This window comes from Phocoena phocoena, chromosome 10 (assembly GCF_963924675.1).
Source record: "Phocoena phocoena chromosome 10, mPhoPho1.1, whole genome shotgun sequence".
NCBI classification, from domain to species: Eukaryota; Metazoa; Chordata; class Mammalia; order Artiodactyla; family Phocoenidae; genus Phocoena; species Phocoena phocoena.
Genome location: NC_089228.1, coordinates 67,956,091 through 67,973,315, shown reverse-complemented (window position 1 = coordinate 67,973,315; position 17,225 = coordinate 67,956,091). Strand labels below are relative to the sequence as shown.

The following is a 17,225-nucleotide window of genomic DNA, read 5'->3' as shown; positions in this document are numbered from 1 at the left end:
ACACTGTTTATTTACAATTCTTTCACTTTATCCACAATTTCCCATACAAACATAAAAACTAAAAAAATAAAACCACCACTTGGGAACACAAGTGTCTTTCTTTAATTAGTCCGTCGAGGGAGGGTCACAGCCCTCTCACTCTGTGAAGGAGACTACTGAGGCACACTGAAGGGGAAAAGGAAAGGGCTAGAAAGAATGCCTGAGAAACAGCTCCCGATGAGAAATGTAAAATGCCAGTGTGGTGGGCTTCACTGGCAGGCTCAGGGCCTTACCCACAGGGGAAAACTGCCTGGCTTTCCAAGAGGGTGCCGGCTGTCTGCCACCTCTTCACTACCAAACACCCAACATCCAACACAGGTCACACATCTCATGAGCTCTGTGGGGTGTGATGGTGACAGTGGGGGACACCGAACACCTCTCTCTGGGAAGAGCCCAAAACCCCAGGGACACACAGGAACCCCTCTCCTTGGCACTGACAGTCAGTCACAGCTTCTGTCTTGAATACAATGCTGACTTAAAAATGTAAAAACAAAAGCCCTCCCCAGCTTCCAGGGGAAAGGCAGGGGCTAAAACATGCAGAAGGGCTTCTGCCTCTGTAGTCCTCTCTCTGGGAGGCTGCTAGGGGAGAAGGGTGGGGAGCTCTGACCGCTGAAGACGTGTAAGGAGCACGGCAGATGCTCCACAAAGGCCTGGGGCAGGGATTGAGGGGTGGGGGGCAGGGAGAGAAAACTCTGAGACACTGATGCTTGGGTTGGCTGCCACCCGGTCTTCAAAGCAGCTCCATCTGCTTGGCTGTGCTCACTCTAGCAGACTCCCATTCACTTCCCTCACAGGAGGGCACCCAGAAACCAACCTGGAGGTGCTGAAGCCACCTGCCTGGCAACTTCATTTGTGCTAGTGACCTAGATTGCTTTCACATGTTGATGCACATTATAAATATAAAATCATATCTGCTACAAAGAAGACATATATTTATACATCTTTACCCATATACATAATAACACAATTTACACATAGTATCTTGGAGTGGGTCATCATGGAAAAAGGGTCTGGAGAGGTAAAAAGCCCCTTCTCCCTCCCCCGCCCTGATCCTTCTCAAGGGATGCTTGTGTATGTGGTCACTGGGGCCCTTCCCAGCTGGTTGCAATGGGGATAGTCTGGACACAGACATTCAGACGTGTAACTAAATGCTGATGGGTGTGTATACCCACATACACACACAGACGCAGGCACACATACAGATGTCTGGTGAGAAAAGGAAAAATGAAATTCCTAGCCCTTGGGTGTAGGCCTCTTCCCAGACTTATAAGCATCAGTGCCTCCTCCATCTGAGAACAATGGTCTTAAAAAGCTGCCCCTCACTGGCTCAGACTTGGGCAGAAGGGAAAAGGCTAGGAATTGGGGGTAGAGGGGAGGGGCCAGGAGTCTTTTGAAAACATAAGGCGTTTTTGACCTGTGAGCAAATCAAACTATGTCACAAAAAAGCAACAGTATCAGTTGGAGCTGGGAGGCAAGAGACCGCCAGTCCATGTAGGGCAATGTGACTGGAGACCCTGAGCCTTCCCCTTCTTCTGTCCAGTTTCTTTTAAAGGGGCAGACAACCCTGTACCTCCTTTTCTGTCCTCTCCCAGAGCTGGGCCCATCCACATGTCATGGAATACTGATAGTGGTCCAGGAGAGCCATCTGGAGACATGGAGTGGTGGACAGGCACGCCAAAAAGTTAAGACCTGGGTGGCGGATGTGAGCTTTTTACAGCAGGAGTGGTTCCTGGCCGGGGTCCACGGCTCGCACAGTGGCCACAGTGATCAGATTGCCATCAGAGATGGGGGCAGTCTGGGTCCCCGCGGGGAGACAGCACCTATCGGCGGTAGTGATTGGGGGCGTCGGCAAACATGTACTTGAGTCTATACGCCTCAGCGAGGAGCAGCCCAATCTCTTCGTTGCCCCAGTGTATCGTAGGTAGGTTTTGTAGCAGCATGAGGAGACCCTGGAATGCAAGAAAGGACTTTCATCATTTTATCACTGACCAAGGGACCGGCAGGCCCTGGAATGGAGCCTCTTCTCCTGGGTCAGGCATCTCAAGGGTCTGATCTCCCTCCTCCCAGGCGGCACACAGCCCTTGGCCCCTAGTTCACCTTCAGGAAGCCTTGAATAGCCTCTGCTGAGTCTCTGATCCACTAACACCTGCTTCTTTAATAATATTATAAATAGAGAATGACAACAATAAATAAGGATCTTTAAAAGAGAAAAATAATCACTCATCATCCAAATATACCTCTCTTAATTTCAAAGTATTCCTTTTTAGTCTTTTTTCACATGCATATTTCTTTAAATAGTTGTAATCGTAATTATGATTTTACATGCTTTTTGACCATCCTTTTTTACTATAATTTTTGTGTTTTCCCATGCAGCCTTCAAAAATGATTATTCTCAATGTCAGTATTCTAGCATGTGGCTATACCCTAATTGACTCAACCGTTTCCCTTTTTCCCTTTTATTAGATACTTAATTTGTTTCCTTTAAGGAAACAAAACAAAACAAAACCTTTATTGATAAGGCTGCTATGTACCCTTTTGCATTTGACATCTTTCTCTGAATCCCAATGTTCACTTGTAATCACTTTATTGATTGAGACTCTCCTTAACCTACCTATCCAGCTGATTTCCCACTGTTCCCAACATATGAGCCTCATCCAGCCAAGTCCACTTCAGCCACATTTATCTGTGCCTCCAGGGTTTAATTTAGGTTGTTCCTTTCGCTTAGAACACCTCCTCTTTTCTCCTCTCCCTATGTAAATCTTAGTCAGTTTTCAAAGCCCAGGTCCCTCAAACAGCTCCATGGAGATAGCCTATTAAAGAGGATATTAGAGTAAAAGATGAATGTGAGGATTTCCCTGGTGGCGCAGTGGTTAAGAATTCGCCTGCCAATGCAGGGGACTCGGGTTCGAGCCCTGGTCCGGGAAGATCCCACATGCTGCGGAGCAACTAAGCCCGTGCGTCACAGCTACTGAGCCTGCACTCTAGAGCCCGCAAGCCACAACTACTGAAGCCCGCGCGCCTAGAGCCCGTGCTCCGCCAACGAGAAGCCACCTCAATGAAAAACCCACCTGCTGCAACGAAGAGTAGCCCCCACTCGCCGCAACTAGAGACAGACCGCGCACAGCAACAAAGACCCAACGCAGGCAAAAATAAATAAATTTATAATTAATTAATTAATTAAATTTAAAAAAAAATGAATGTGAGACTTTAGGTTATCTCTGTAATTTAGCTACCCATGCTTCTGCTGCTACTTTGTATTCTTTCTCTGTCTTCTTTCTGAACTGGATATTCTTCTTATTTTTCTGATTATTAAAGAAATAGTAGCAAGACAAAACCCAGAGACAGAAAGAGACTGACAGATTTGATACAATTTTGAAACCTCAATATGTGGAGGCACAAAAACAAGGTTAAAATATAAGAAACTGACTGTAAGAAAATAGAACACTTATAAAAGACAAAAGGTTAATATCCACAATAAAAAAAGGAGTACCTACAAATCAGTAAGAAAAAAAGGAAAACCACCAAATGGAAAAAATGGATGCGAATAGATATATACAAAATATCAATGGCCCACCAACATGCTAGAACCCTGCCTTTGGCTGACTTGCACCATCCAGCAATGCTTTGTAGTTTTCAGTGTAGCAGTCCTGCATATCTTTTATAAAATTTCTTCCTTTAGTAATAGAAATTTAGCGGGGCACAAAGGTGCCTCAGCACATCAAGGCTATGTATGGCCAGCATGATTAAGTTCTGGCCAATTTTGGAGACAGTGTAACTCCTGGGTTCTGCCCTAAGCTTACCCTTCTCTCCTTCCTAGAAAATGGCTATGAATGGAGGAGTGGAAGTGGTCACCTTAGACCGTAAGAATAAAGCTATGTGTTGAAGATGGCAGAGCGACATGAGAGAAGAAATCCGAGTCCCTGCTGCTCTGGAGCCCTGTTAGCCCTGGACTCTTACACTCAGACTGTTAGCTGAAGAGAAGTAAACAACTACCTTGTTTTACACCACTGTTATTCTCTAGTCTTGGTTTCAAGAGACAAGTTTATATCATCTTAACAAACACAGGCCACATCTATCAAAATCAGAAATGCAGGTAATTCCCTGCTGGCCCAGTGGTTAGGACTTGGAGCTTTCACTGCCGGGGCCCGGTTTCAATCCCTGGTCAGGGAACTAAGATCCCGCAAGTTGTGGCAATACAGCCAAAACAAACAAACAAACCAAAAACAAACCAAAACAAAAAACCAGAAATGCACATGGTCTCTGATCCAGCAACTCAACTTCTATGTACCTCTCCTTAGGAAATATTCACACTCCTGTACAAGGGTCTGCACTGCATCATCGCTTCAAATAGTGGGGAAAAGGACACGAGGGAAGTGTCTGTCAGTATGGGACACTTAGATAAACCAGTTATCCAAACCATGAAATACAAGGCATCACCTGTAAAATGAAGCAGGCCTACATATGCCAAGGTGCAAAGATATCAAAGACATTTTAGGGGGGCGGGGGAACAAGCAAGTTGCAGAAAAATACTCATAGTACGATCCCACTGAGGTAAAAGAAAAAACACAACTATATGTTTGTATATGTACACAGGTATATAAAATTTTTAGAAGGCTAGGTGGTAAACTGTTAACAGTGGTTACCTTTGGGGATGGGAGACTTTCACTTTTTCTCATCATACGTCCCCTTGTTTTCAATTATTACAATAAAGTCTTTGTATATTACCTACTTATAAAATATTTTTTCGAGTAATACACATTCTCTGGAAGTTGAAAGTTTTGTTTACTTTGTAAAAAGTAAAAAATCAGAAAATAAATTACCCTTAACTTTATAATCAAGAGGAAGCCACGTTTAAACGTTTTGGCATATTTCCTTCTAGTCCTTTTTCTGCACATTTTACACAGCTGAAATACTTTCTCTAAATAATTTTGAATCTGTTTAGCATTTATCATAAGCATTTCCTCTAATATTAAAAACTCCTTTTAGACATTTTCAACGGCCAAAGAATTTTCCATGATGCAGTTGTACCATAATTTACATCTTCCTGCTTTGAGCATTTAATCATTTCTGGCTTTTCACTATAATGAAATTATAATGAACATCCTTGTGCAAAAAGCCATATTTTAGATGATTTCCTTGGGCTAAATTCCTAGGAATGCAATTACTGTATCAAAGGGCATGAATATTTTAAAGGTACTTAAAGCTCATCCAGAAAAATACTCATTTCCCTAGATCTCTACAGCACTGAATACTCTCATTCAACAAACTTTGTTAGTTGTAACTCCTGTCCCTGAGATTTCCAAGCCTGAGAACAGAACTCAAAGCCATAAGTCAAGGGAATTCCCTGGTGGTCCAGTGGTTAGGACTCCGTGCTTTCACTGCCACTTTCACCACCGAGGGCCTGTGTGGCGCAGCGAAAAGATAAAAAGATAAATCTGTAAATTGGAAAACCCTGCATTCAAGTTATTATTTTAATGTTTTCACATTTTTTGTACAAGCATGTACTCATGTAATGTGAAAAAAATACAAAAATGGGGAAAATCATATAGATCTATGCTTTCTGACATTACAGAACACCCACTATATTTTGTACAGTGATAAAAAGACATTACAAAAACAACGTATACAAAATGTTTCCATTAACAGCTACGTACATACAATATGTTTTTATTCATATGGATTTGCATGGCAAAATATCTGGAAGGAGATATATCACCTTTGTGTGGTAAGATTTCAGGTAACTTTTTTTTTCTTTCTGCTTATTGGTATTTCTAATTTTTCTATAATGGCTACACACACTTGCATAATTGACAAGCAAAAATAACCAACAAAGGGGTGAACTCTCTAGAAGAGAATAGTCTTTGATAGGAGAAGCTCAACCTGTAATTTCCAATTCTTCTAGTCTTGCGAGAAACCTCCCAGAAGCCTTGAAATATTTCTTCCCCTGACCAAAGTCAACCTCCCACCTCTCCCAAGGGCAGGGAGGCTTAGGTGGAGGAACCATTCTGCCACCTGGTGGCCATGCCTAGGAACTGCACCGCCCACACAATGCTGTAACAATGGGAACCCTGTCCATGCATTGATAAATTAGGGATAAAGAAGTAGAAACCAAATTATCACGTGTGGGGAAAGAAGGTGTTAATCACAAATCAGGTGCTTTAATCAAGGGGTAGAGAAGAGACACTGCTAGGGTGGGGAACAACTGAACATATGTTACAAAGCCAGCTCATGGGAGCACTAAACATAACGTGCAGTCAGGTGAAACACTACAGTCGTGAGAAGACAACTTGTGGGGCAAACAGCAGAGAGTGTTTCCACGTTAACAGAAGGGGGCAACGGCTTTCAGAAAAGAAAATCTCGAAATGGCTGAAAAAGGTACCTTCTGAGAATCCACAGATTCCAAAGGAAACGGAATATTGCAGAGGAAGAATCTGAGCCATGTGTGAGGGGATGGGGGGAAGACAACGATTAGACAAGGGGGCCAAAGGAGAAGGGACAGTAGGTAGCAAGCAAAGAGGCCTTGGTAAGAAAAAAATGCAGGGGAAAGTCATTAGAGAATGTCCAACAGATGGAAGAATTGATGAGGAAGAGGGGGACCATGAAAGATAATAGCCTTCATAATGGTAATTATCATTTACTGAGCACTTACTACTCGCCAGATGGGGTTCTTCACACGTACTCCACTACCACATTTAATCCTCACATCAACTCTATGAGGCACATATTATTACCTCCATCTCACCGATGAGGAAACTGAGGCACAGAAGTTAAGGAAGTTGCCTGGGGTCAGAGTGTAATGCTAGGCTGGGATTTGAACCCAGGCAACCTGGTTCTAGAGCTTGTGCTCATAACCACTATACTATATGCTGCATGCCTGGAGTAAGAAAAGTGGGGCATGATGGAGAAGGAATGCAAAGAAAAGAAGTCACAGAAGAGGCTGTTTGAAGGAAATCTGGAAGAGCTGATTAATTTTACTCGGTAATAAGGGCCAAGGACAACCAAAGAGGATGAGTGATAATTAACAGCAAAGAACTTACAGGTCACATTAAATATATACTATTAAATATGACACTGTGTACAGAATCACCTAGCAATACTAGAATATTCTTTGCAAATGTTAAGTGTATTCAGGCATGTAAAAATACTTTCCTAGTCAAATAAGTATTTTGAAACAAATCCCTCGTTTTGAGAATCAGTGAGGTAGCAAAACAATTTCCTTGGTCTCAATAAAAACTTTCAAAAACATGTCCTTGTATGTAAACTTTTTCAGTCAAACGTATTCATAGGCTTCCCTGATGTCAAAGCACCTAGTACTTTTAGCAAGTTCCCCCACCAGAGAAAGCCGTGTCCCCCTCCAATGTTTGTTTTGTTTACATGTTGAGGAATCGTGCCCTTTCTCACACCAGCTTGTTCTTGGTGGAAGATCTTTAGGTCCCAGGGTTGTCTCTGAACCCTTCTTTTGGGCAGGATTCAAATTGGCAATTTACTGGGTATCTGTGAAGATGGGGCCTGCATTTGGGCAATGTTTCACAATCCTACCCTTAAGTTCCTGCAGAAGTGGTGGGTGGACGCCATCTGGTTCAAGGGATTTATTTACATTTAGTTTGTTATTTAGGCCTGGAACATCCCACGGGCTTAGCACTATTTCATTTAATAACTCTGACCTATCTCCTACAAAAGTCACTTTCAGAGTGGGAATCTCTCCAAGGTTTTCTTCCATAAGATGAAAGCAAAGGATTCTGAGACCAGCTGCTACTCTGGTTTAGAGTCATCAGCTGTCCCACAACTCCTCTGCCAGTTCCCTTTTTATGTATTTAAAGTAACTGTGGTTATTAGTCTTAGAGTTCCCTGTGTGGGGCTTCTCAACATCACTTCTGAGCCATCTGTGGGGTCCCATGCTCTCCTAGACTCTCAAAGATGCTGCTTTTCCTGAGGGGACGCTTTAGGCTGCAGGTGACCAGGCATTTGCTCAAGTGCCTGTTCTCTCTGACTTACATAAAATAATGTATTTAGGAAATTATTACCTCCATAATAATGGAGGAGGGGGAGGGGGTGGAAGAACCTTGCCCATGAGCAGGTACCACGTAAACCGAGCTCACGTGCCCCAGGAAGTGCCTGTCCAGGCCCTGAGGGAGAGGCATCAGAGCATAATCCATGCCCAGAGCACAGGTTCCAGGTTTCTACACTTACTCCCTGGGTGATCTTGGCCTAGTCAATCTCTGTGTGACTCAGTTTCCCCATTTGTGAAATGGGGGTAGTAATTACAACTTATCTTGTGGGACTGTTGCAATGAATTAACATAGAGAGACATTTAGGATAGTGCCTGGTGCATTAAAAGTACTAAGAATTAGTTATTATTAGATTGAACCTTATTAAATTGCCAATACTTGATTATTTTGACCTATAAAAATAACTTCATAAGATGCAGCCTAACATTATCACCATTATTCTATTACGCCAGCCCAGGCTGAGGGCCAGAATTGCGGAGGCCCCCTCTACCATGAAAGAGCCTTGGTGCAGCTCTGCTGGAAGCTCTCATTTGAAGCAGCCTATGGCCCAGAGGATGGGGCCATTCTACCCCTACAGCCCCTGTGCACGGACACACCTGAGGTTCCCTTGCTCAGAGGTCTCAGGAAGGAAACTTCTTTTTTTGTTGTTGTTGTTGGCCGCGCTGCGATGTGGGATCCTAGTTCCCTGACCAGGGATCAAACCCGTGCTCCCTGCAGTGGAAGTGCAGAGTCCCAACCGCTGCACCACCAGGGAAGTCCCAGAAACCTCTTAAAGTGAGCCTCCTGTGTCAGTTTTTGGTCCCCTCTCCCAGGCAGACCCCAGACAATCGCCCAGCTAGGGAGAGGCAGATGCCTTTCTTCTGGGCACTCTCACCACAGCTGGGGCATCGCCCTTTGCCCCTGCACCCTCTGAACACATCCTCTCCAGCCCCATTTGGTCATCCAGCTTGGTTTCACCCAGGATTAGCCTAGCACGGTTTACTCAGAGACTTGGGTTTCTAAAGCTGTCTTCACTTCACTGCTCCCTGGACTCAGAGCACATTGCAGGAAGTAATATTAGTGCTAATAAGCCCACTGTTTTGAGGGCCATATGCAAAGTACACCAACAGCTTCACATGTAATGATTTGTATAATCCTTATAACAGTCCTAGGAGGTAAGTACTCTCATCCCCATTTTACAGGTAAGAAAACTGAGGCATAGAGGGCCAATTTACTTGCTTACGGTTGCACACCTAGAAAAATGGCAGAGCTAGGATTTGACCCCAGGCAGACTGGCCCCAGAGACCGTGGCTTAACCACTGTACTATTCTGCATAGTCCCCAACTTTAGAAGGAGGGTTGCTGCTTCACCCTATAGCCTCAGCTGGCTCCCCTTCTCTGCTCTTTAAGGGTGATACATCGCCAGTCTGCTGGAACTGCCACAACTCTTTTATACCTGCAGCTACTTCACCTGGTTTTTCTTCGAGTCACTCAGCTTTTAGCCCTAAAAACTCCTCTCCCCCAGGCTAGGCCTGTTTGGCTCTCTGGGATACCTGTATTCACCGACAGAGCTTCCTCTGCAGTGATTTAATTGCAGGCAGCCCTTTAGCAGTTAGGACGTACGGGCCTTCTTTCTCTACAGAGGTCACAGAACAGCATCTCACAACCCCACACAACGCTCTTCTGCCCTTGTTCCTCACACCCGTGCCATGCTTCTGTCTCCTAAGGGACACCGCTCGTCTATCCTAACACAGCCAGGTGCAGTTTTTCTTTTATTATTCATAGAATTATAGAACTATGGAGTTGGGAGGAACTTTAATCACCCATTCTGTTTTGTCCAAAGGAAAGAGGGGAGACTCCTCTATGAGTAGGACTAGCCGAGGTGCTAATAAGCTGACAAAAAGTCCACTGTCACTGTGTGGGTTAGTGCAGAAAGACCTCAGGTCCATCAGATAATCGAATATGCTACCCAGCATAGAATACCTCCATGTCTACCAGAGTTTTAAAGTCACAGACTATTGTCCTGTACTCTATTGATATTATGAATGGCTAAAAGCCATTCCAGGAATCACGTCCACCTCCCTGAGCTAATCTCGGAAGCACTTTTATCACATGTGACAAGGCCCTCTGAGCCTGGCTCATGATAACCAAATTAGACTTCGTGCTCTCGATATCCTGCCCCACCTCAACCACATTATCAAACCTGACAGCTCGCCCAGCACGTGGCCAGTCCGGGGCCCTTGTCCTCATTTATCCTAGGGCGTCACACATGCTGCTGGTTGGCAGAAGCTGTGGCTCTTTATCCGCTGCCTGCAGCCTCGGCCCCGTGGCTACCACCTACTCACAGAAGCCCACTCTTTCCTTTTTTCTTCCAAAGCCCTTCCTTGGGCAAATTGGGTCCTGTCTTTCCATTTATCTGCTGAACAGGCTTCTGTGCTTTAACCACCTAACACCAATTATAGAGTGGGACTTCCCCGGGGGTCATTTGGAGATGCTGCTGTTCTTGAGAACACCTATGGTATCAGTTAGAACTTAGAAAAACATTCAGCCTCCTCTGGCTTTTTCCCCTCCCATTTTTAAAAGGAATATCTACCCATTAAAACAAAAACAACCGGGCTTCCCTGGTGGCGCAGTCGTTGACAGTCCTCCTGCCGATGCAGGGGACACGGGTTCGTGCCCCGGTCCGGGAAGATCCCACATGCCGCAGAGCAGCTGGGCCCGTGAGCCATGGCCGCTGAGCCTGCGCGTCCGGAGCCTGTGCTCCGCAACGGGAGAGGCCACAACAGTGAGAGGCCCGCGTACCGAAAAAAAAAACAAAAAAACAAAAACAACCCCCAAATCCCTCAGTTCAGCAACATACAAAGCAGAAAAACAAAAGCCCACTGCCACCCCCGGAGATTACCACCATGAACTGCCCTCAGGCCTCTCTCTCTGCAGATGGCAGAGCCTGGCAACCTGTCTCCTCAATCCCCACTCCCCGTCCCCCTGTCCTGGGCTCCCTGCAGCAGCTGCCTGGCTTCCGTCACCTCTTCAGTCTTCTTCACATCCCCCCTCGGGTTCCAGGACGCTGGGCTCCCACTGGTCACCTCCCTGCCTCCCGGCCTGTCTGCCTCACCTCCCTGACCTCTTGCACTGGAGGGTGCAGGGCTCAGGCCCGGCCCTCTCCTCTCCTCTCCTCTGTCCACTCCCACCTCCTTCTGATCTCATGCAAGGCGCTGGCTTTAAAGACCGTCTAGCCAAAGGCTCCTAAACATACATGTCCAGCCAGATTGCTCTCTTTCGACTCCAGACCCCTAAGGTCTATCTCCCTATTCTAGCTCTCCATTCGGATGTCTAACGGCATTAAGAATCCGACACGCCCAAACCTGAACTCCTGATGATCTTCCTCCGTAAACGTGCTCCTCCTACGGCTTCTCACAAACTGTAAAGCCACCCTGACTCATCCCTTTGTCATACTCGACACACAATTCCTCAGCAATTCCTGTTGGCTCTACTCCTGTTGGCTCTATACCCAAGCTCAGGCCGCTTGTCACACCTCCACTCCACCATCCAGGTCTAAGCCACTCTCGTGTGTTACCTGGAGGACTTACACTAGCCTCCTGGGTGGTCTCCCTGTTTCCAGCCTTGCCCGCACCTGCAGTCCACACCAGAGTGAACCTCTGAAATCGTAAGTCAGATCATGTCCCTCCTCTGCTCAAGACCCTCTTCCACTCAGAGTAAAAGCCAAAGTCCTTACTCTGGCTACAAAATCCTCCATGATCTGGGTCCCTTGTGACTTCTCTGGCCTCACTTCTTCCTACTCTTCCCTTGGGCCACTCTGCTCCAGGCCACACTGGCCACCATCATGGTTCCACCAACAGCCCAGGCACATTGTGACCCCATGGCCTCTGCAAGCCTGTTCCTCCTACCTGGACGCTCTCCCCGCAGATCCCCAGATGTCCACATGGCTCGCTCCCTCACCTTCTCCCAGCCTTTGCTCAAATGTCACCTTCTCAGTGAGCCTATCCTGACTACTTTGAAATTGCAACCTGTCCCTCCCCTACCACCTAATAATCCCTTTATCCTACTCTACCTTCAAAAAACTTATATTTCTTATCTCCTTCTAACATTCATTTTAATTTACTATGTACTAGGCTTTTGTTTACTTTCTCTCCCCAACTAGTATGTAAGCTCTACAAGAGCAGAGTTCTCTGTTCAACTTTCTCTATGTCCTACTCCCTCAGTGGTGCCTAGTATGTTGCAGGCATTGAACCAGTGCTGGTCAGCAAATGACTGAAAGGTCTCTTAGACCTGCCCAGCTGCTCTGCAGCCTTTCTGGCACTAAGACCCTTTCACACTGAAGAACTCTGGGCCCCAGTGCTTTCCTGCCAACTGGGAAGGGCACCCTCTTGTGAGCATCCTTTCTCCTTTGCTCTTTCCAGCCAGGTACCTGCTGTGGTAGCTTCTATGCGCACAGCCCCACTAGCGGGATGACTCCCATTCTGACACTCATTCCCCGTGCGGGCTGAGCTCCAGGCCACTCACCTGAAAGTCCTCCTCATCCAGGATCTCTTTCCTCCACTTGATCAAGAAGGCTGCACACACGTAGAGATGAAAGTGGGAGAACCCTTCGGGTTCAGACTGGGAAGGGAAAAGACAGTTAGGTCTCCAAGCCCTCTCAGAGCCAATCCTTCTGCAAGGTGGGAAAGCAGAACAGCATCCCTTTAATGGCTGGGTGAGCAGAGGCCTGAAAAGATTTAGCAGAGGCCCTGCCCATGAGGCTAAGGCAGACACAGAGGTAGAAAGGAGGTGGCGGGAACTTCCGAGCAGCTGTACTGCACAGCCGGCAGGGAGCCGGGTGCCTCAGGGACAGCCTGGCATGGAGAGGGCAGGGGTCTCCTCATACCTGGTATGTGTCCCACAGGCGGATGGTGCAGCGAAGGGGAAGCTCCCGCATAAGCAGGTTGTTCATCCAGCGAAAGGCAAACTGTAGGTATTCGACCTCGTACCTCCTGAAGTGATTATGTACCTGCTCTGAAACAGAAAGTGTCACTGGCCCCCTGAGAGTAACCTAGGGGACTGGACCCTGAAAGAGTCACATGAGCCAAAAAGGTGGTTTCCATTTCTTTTCAGCCACTCTCCCTGGAGAAGCCAGACACAGAGGGGCCAGACGGGCATCTGACCATCCTTTATGTTTGATTCCACCACCTCACAGCAACTCTGCATGGTTACGACTCAGCCCTGCATGTAGTAGGACTATTTGAACACCCCATAGTGATATTCTAGGGTCCTTTCTTCCTTCACACGGCTGCTTGAGCCATAGAGCAGGAGACGTAAGGCTCACTTGGCTGCTTGACCTTGGTACTCATCAGAGCAGAACCCAGAATGGAAAAGAACGGTGCGGGTCACCTTGGCCATCCTCCCACCAGTGAGGGTTCCTCTTCAGCATCCCTGACAGGTGGCAGCCAGCAGGGACTTAAACCGCCAGTGAAAGATGTTCACCGACTCCACTCAAGGGCAGCCTCACCCACTGATGATGAAGTGATTCACCAGGAAGTGCCTCGTCGACACCAGCAGACACTAGCTCCCTCCCAACTCCCGCCCCTTGGTATTGGCGTAGCATTCTGGAGCAACCCAAGCAAACCTGACCCCTGTTCTGCATGACAGCCCCTCGAATGCTGCTTGACAGGATTAAAATAAATCACTATCCCCCTCAGTTTCCTAATCTATAAATGGGGATAATCATCCATACCTCAAAGTTTGGGGGAGAATAAAACGAGAAAATAAAAGTGCTTACAACAGCACCTGCACGCGGCAAATACTTAACACAATTTTTGAAAGAGTAGCTATCGACGATGGTTATTTCTGGGGAGTAGAATTTAAGGAAGGGGGAGGATTTTCACTTTTTATTCTGTGTTTTTCTCAAGCGTCTACATTTTTGTAATGAGTAAGTATTACTTCTATAATTCAAAGCATAAAGATATATACATTTAAAAATCCACCATCCTAAAGTACTGTGCCTGTATTTTTCAGGTATTTTTGAGGGCTGGAAAAAGGAAAAAAAAAAAAAAAAAGGACAGGCCAGGAAGTGGCAAAAACCACAGCTCCGACCCTCTGGAACCTGGCCTTTGTCAGACAGCTTAGCACAGGCCCTGTACCAGGATCCAAGTGAGGGATGCAAGAGAGCTGGATGTGGGCCCCATCATGGAGCTAACAGCTGGGCCAGGGCAATAATGCAAAGAGGCTAAAAGTATCCCACATACAATGCACAGGATAAAAATAGTAAATAATCCAACATGCTGGGAAGACTGAAATCCTAAGTCATAAAAGGAAGCTGGAGTGAGTGGAACAAATGAGAGAAGGTTTTCATGGAAAGAGAACCTGGGAAAGGAGAAAGATACACAGTCTCTATCCTGGGGAAGGGAATGCTTTGGTACAGCAGAAAAATCCATGATAGAAAACCAGACAATGGGACTTAACAGTTGTGTAGTAATTGGTGGAATTAATTGGTGCTAGAGATTCCTCTTAACAGAAGACCTCGCTCTCAGACCTCTACGTGACAGTAATTCCAACTTCTCTCCCTGGGCCTCAGTTTCCTCATCGGTCAACAGTAGGGCTTCCCGAGTTGACTTCAGTTCTAACACTCCATGATTCCATGCCAGAGCCGAGGACTTACTGTAGGGCTCCTGTTTCTCAAAGACATTCTGAATCAGGAAGCCACGACTCATATTCCCCACCCAGACAGGTCACAGGGAGCTATGGGACGTCCTGCTGGGGTATCAGCCAGACCTGCGGACCCGGCATGGAGCCCAGGAGTCCTGAGTCACATCGCAGCATGAAGGACAAGGTCAGACTACCTCTGACTTGATGCTAAAAGCAATGGAGAGCACAGGAGGTTTCAGAGCAAAAGAGGGACACGACCAGAACAGTGCTTTGGAAAGATGCAGGTGTGTGATAGATGGTGTCGAAGAGCAAAGAGTGTGGAGAAGGCAAGTCCTTCTAGGAGGAAGTTGCAAAAACCCAAGCAAGGCTGGACCAGAGCTGTGGCTATGGACATCGAGAAGAAAGAGCGAATTTGAGGAGAGATGCTGAAGGAGGACTGATAGATCTCAGTGGTAGAAAACTAAGGAGAGAAAAGAACTTGACATAACAGCAGAGTTCTCACCTCACCTTCCGGTTGGGATGTGGAAGGATGCCAGTGCCACCAACAGCACAGGGTGAATTGAAAAGGGTCGTGGCTAGGAAGGGGGCTGAGTTATGCCCACAAGCATAACTGGCTTGTGTCAGAATCCCACTGTGCTACTGCTAGAGAATTCTTCCTCTGAACCTACCATCAATCCGACTGACAAGCTCTTCTAGTGCCTTGACCTTCTTCTGGATCCCTGGTTGTGCAAAGGTGTAGTTATCCTGCAAACAACATAGGACTCAGGATGAACAGGGATACCAAACAGTCGTGCCACCATCCCTCAAATTCACTGAAATACATTTATAAAACACAAGCTGTTTTTCCAAAGCCGGTGCCAGTGTTTTGGGAAACAAAGGAATCTCACAGAACAGCAGAGTGTGAGGAAAGCCTAAAAGAGCCCTGTGCTGTGGAGGCAAACAGCACGGCCCGGGAGCACAGAGGAAAGGAGGGGCACAGTCTGATGACAAGGGCAGGGCAACACGGAGACCTCCTTAGGCTCCAGGGGACACCAGACCATTGCCTTTTGAAAGCTGTAAAGCTAATGAACGAGGTACAGATGGATGGACCAAAAAGGGGAGGAGCCATGCTGGGTGGGGGGCCCTGTCTGATGCAGAAGAGCAACAAGGAACCCAAAGGGCTGCAGGGAGCCCCAACCCAGGTGTCCCACAAGGGCAGAACCACTCACCTGTATCCCATCCAGCAGTTTGCTCATGCACCAAAAGCTGTCGGCTTCTATGCTTCGCAGCATGTCCTGAGACAAATTGGTCACGTCAAAGTTCTCCACGTCCTCTTCTGTAAAACAAGAGGTGAAGAAAGTCCAGAGGTCTTCTCCAAAAAATGGAGAGAGAAAGACAGAGTCTAGTATCTTCAACGGGGTCCTTAAGGCCAGGAGAGAGCCAGGCTAACACGATGCCAAGGAACAGGGGCCTGCCCTCCCCGTCCCCTTGTCAGGTGGGCAAACGTGTCCCAGGAAGGCTCTTGAGGATCTCCTTACAACGCTGAACAAGCCATTTCTCACATCAGTTTTGCTGGGTCCAACACATCTTCCTCTTCCACTGCATTTGTTCATTTAGTTTGAGGAAAAAAAATACTTCAGGCCTCCTGTTCAAAGAGCTATATCCAGGGGCTTCCCTGGTGGTGCAGTGGCTAAGAGTTCACCTGCCAATGCAGGGGACACGGGTTCGAGCCCTGGTCTGGGAAGATCCCACATGCCGCGGAGCAACTAAGCCCGTGCACCACAACTACTGAGCCTGTGCTCTAGAGCCCGTGGGCCACAACTACTGAGGCTGCGTGCCACAACTACTGAAGCCCATGCACCTAGAGCCTGTGCTCCGCAACAAAAGAAGCCACCGCAATGAGAAGCCCGCGCACCACAACGAAGAGTAGCCCCTGCTCACCGCAACCAGAGAAAAGGCCATGCGCAGCAATGAAGACCCAACACAGCCAAAAATAAAATAAATAAAATAAAAATAAATGAATTTTTAAAAAGAGCTATATCCAGCCCCCTGGAGATGGTCTGGAAAAATTCTTTGATTTCAGAAATTCACTGAACTGTCTAGCACACTCACACTTACAGGTAGTGGAAAAAGGTGAGATCAGGTAGCCCCAATAGTTCATTTTAAAGATGGGATCCCCCAGTTCTGACAAGGCAGACCCATGGCCTCACCACTCAGAAGTGAAGCTGAGTGTGTGAAGGAAGATGGCCCAAACCCGTGAAAGCTCCCAGGATTTGATCTCACCAATCTGGTAGTTATCAAGATGGGCTCTGCAAAACCTCAATCCTATAGGATATTCAAGAAAAAAGGTTCCACAGACAAATATGGTTGAGAAATGCTGCATCATATATCCTCGTCTTGGAGGTTCACGAAGATCATAGCATACAAAAGGATTTGAGAAGTTATTAGACATTCTGCATTAAGTAAATCTCCTTAACCTTGCTTACTCAGCATTTCCCCAGCTTCTTTAGCCATGGGACCTCTTTTAAAGAGGATCGCCTATTAGCTTCTCATGGAAATCCCACACTAGATGACAAGA

The 17,225-nt window shown here is 46.7% G+C and overlaps 1 protein-coding gene across 1 annotated transcript in view; it reads right to left on the bottom strand.

Annotated features, from left to right (window-relative positions):
• Positions 1 to 968: 968 nt before the first annotated feature.
• The window catches only part of TBC1D22B (TBC1 domain family member 22B), a 64,047-nt gene continuing 47,790 nt past the window's right edge, over positions 969 to 17,225 (bottom strand). The window contains exons 9-13 of the mRNA XM_065885072.1: positions 15,877 to 15,983; positions 15,337 to 15,412; positions 12,912 to 13,039; positions 12,551 to 12,646; positions 969 to 1,988 (exon numbers count right to left, since the gene is read on the bottom strand). Coding sequence (XP_065741144.1) covers positions 1,860 to 1,988; positions 12,551 to 12,646; positions 12,912 to 13,039; positions 15,337 to 15,412; positions 15,877 to 15,983 — 536 coding nt within the window. The 3' untranslated portion in view covers positions 969 to 1,859. The remainder of the gene's footprint in view (positions 1,989 to 12,550; positions 12,647 to 12,911; positions 13,040 to 15,336; positions 15,413 to 15,876; positions 15,984 to 17,225) is intronic.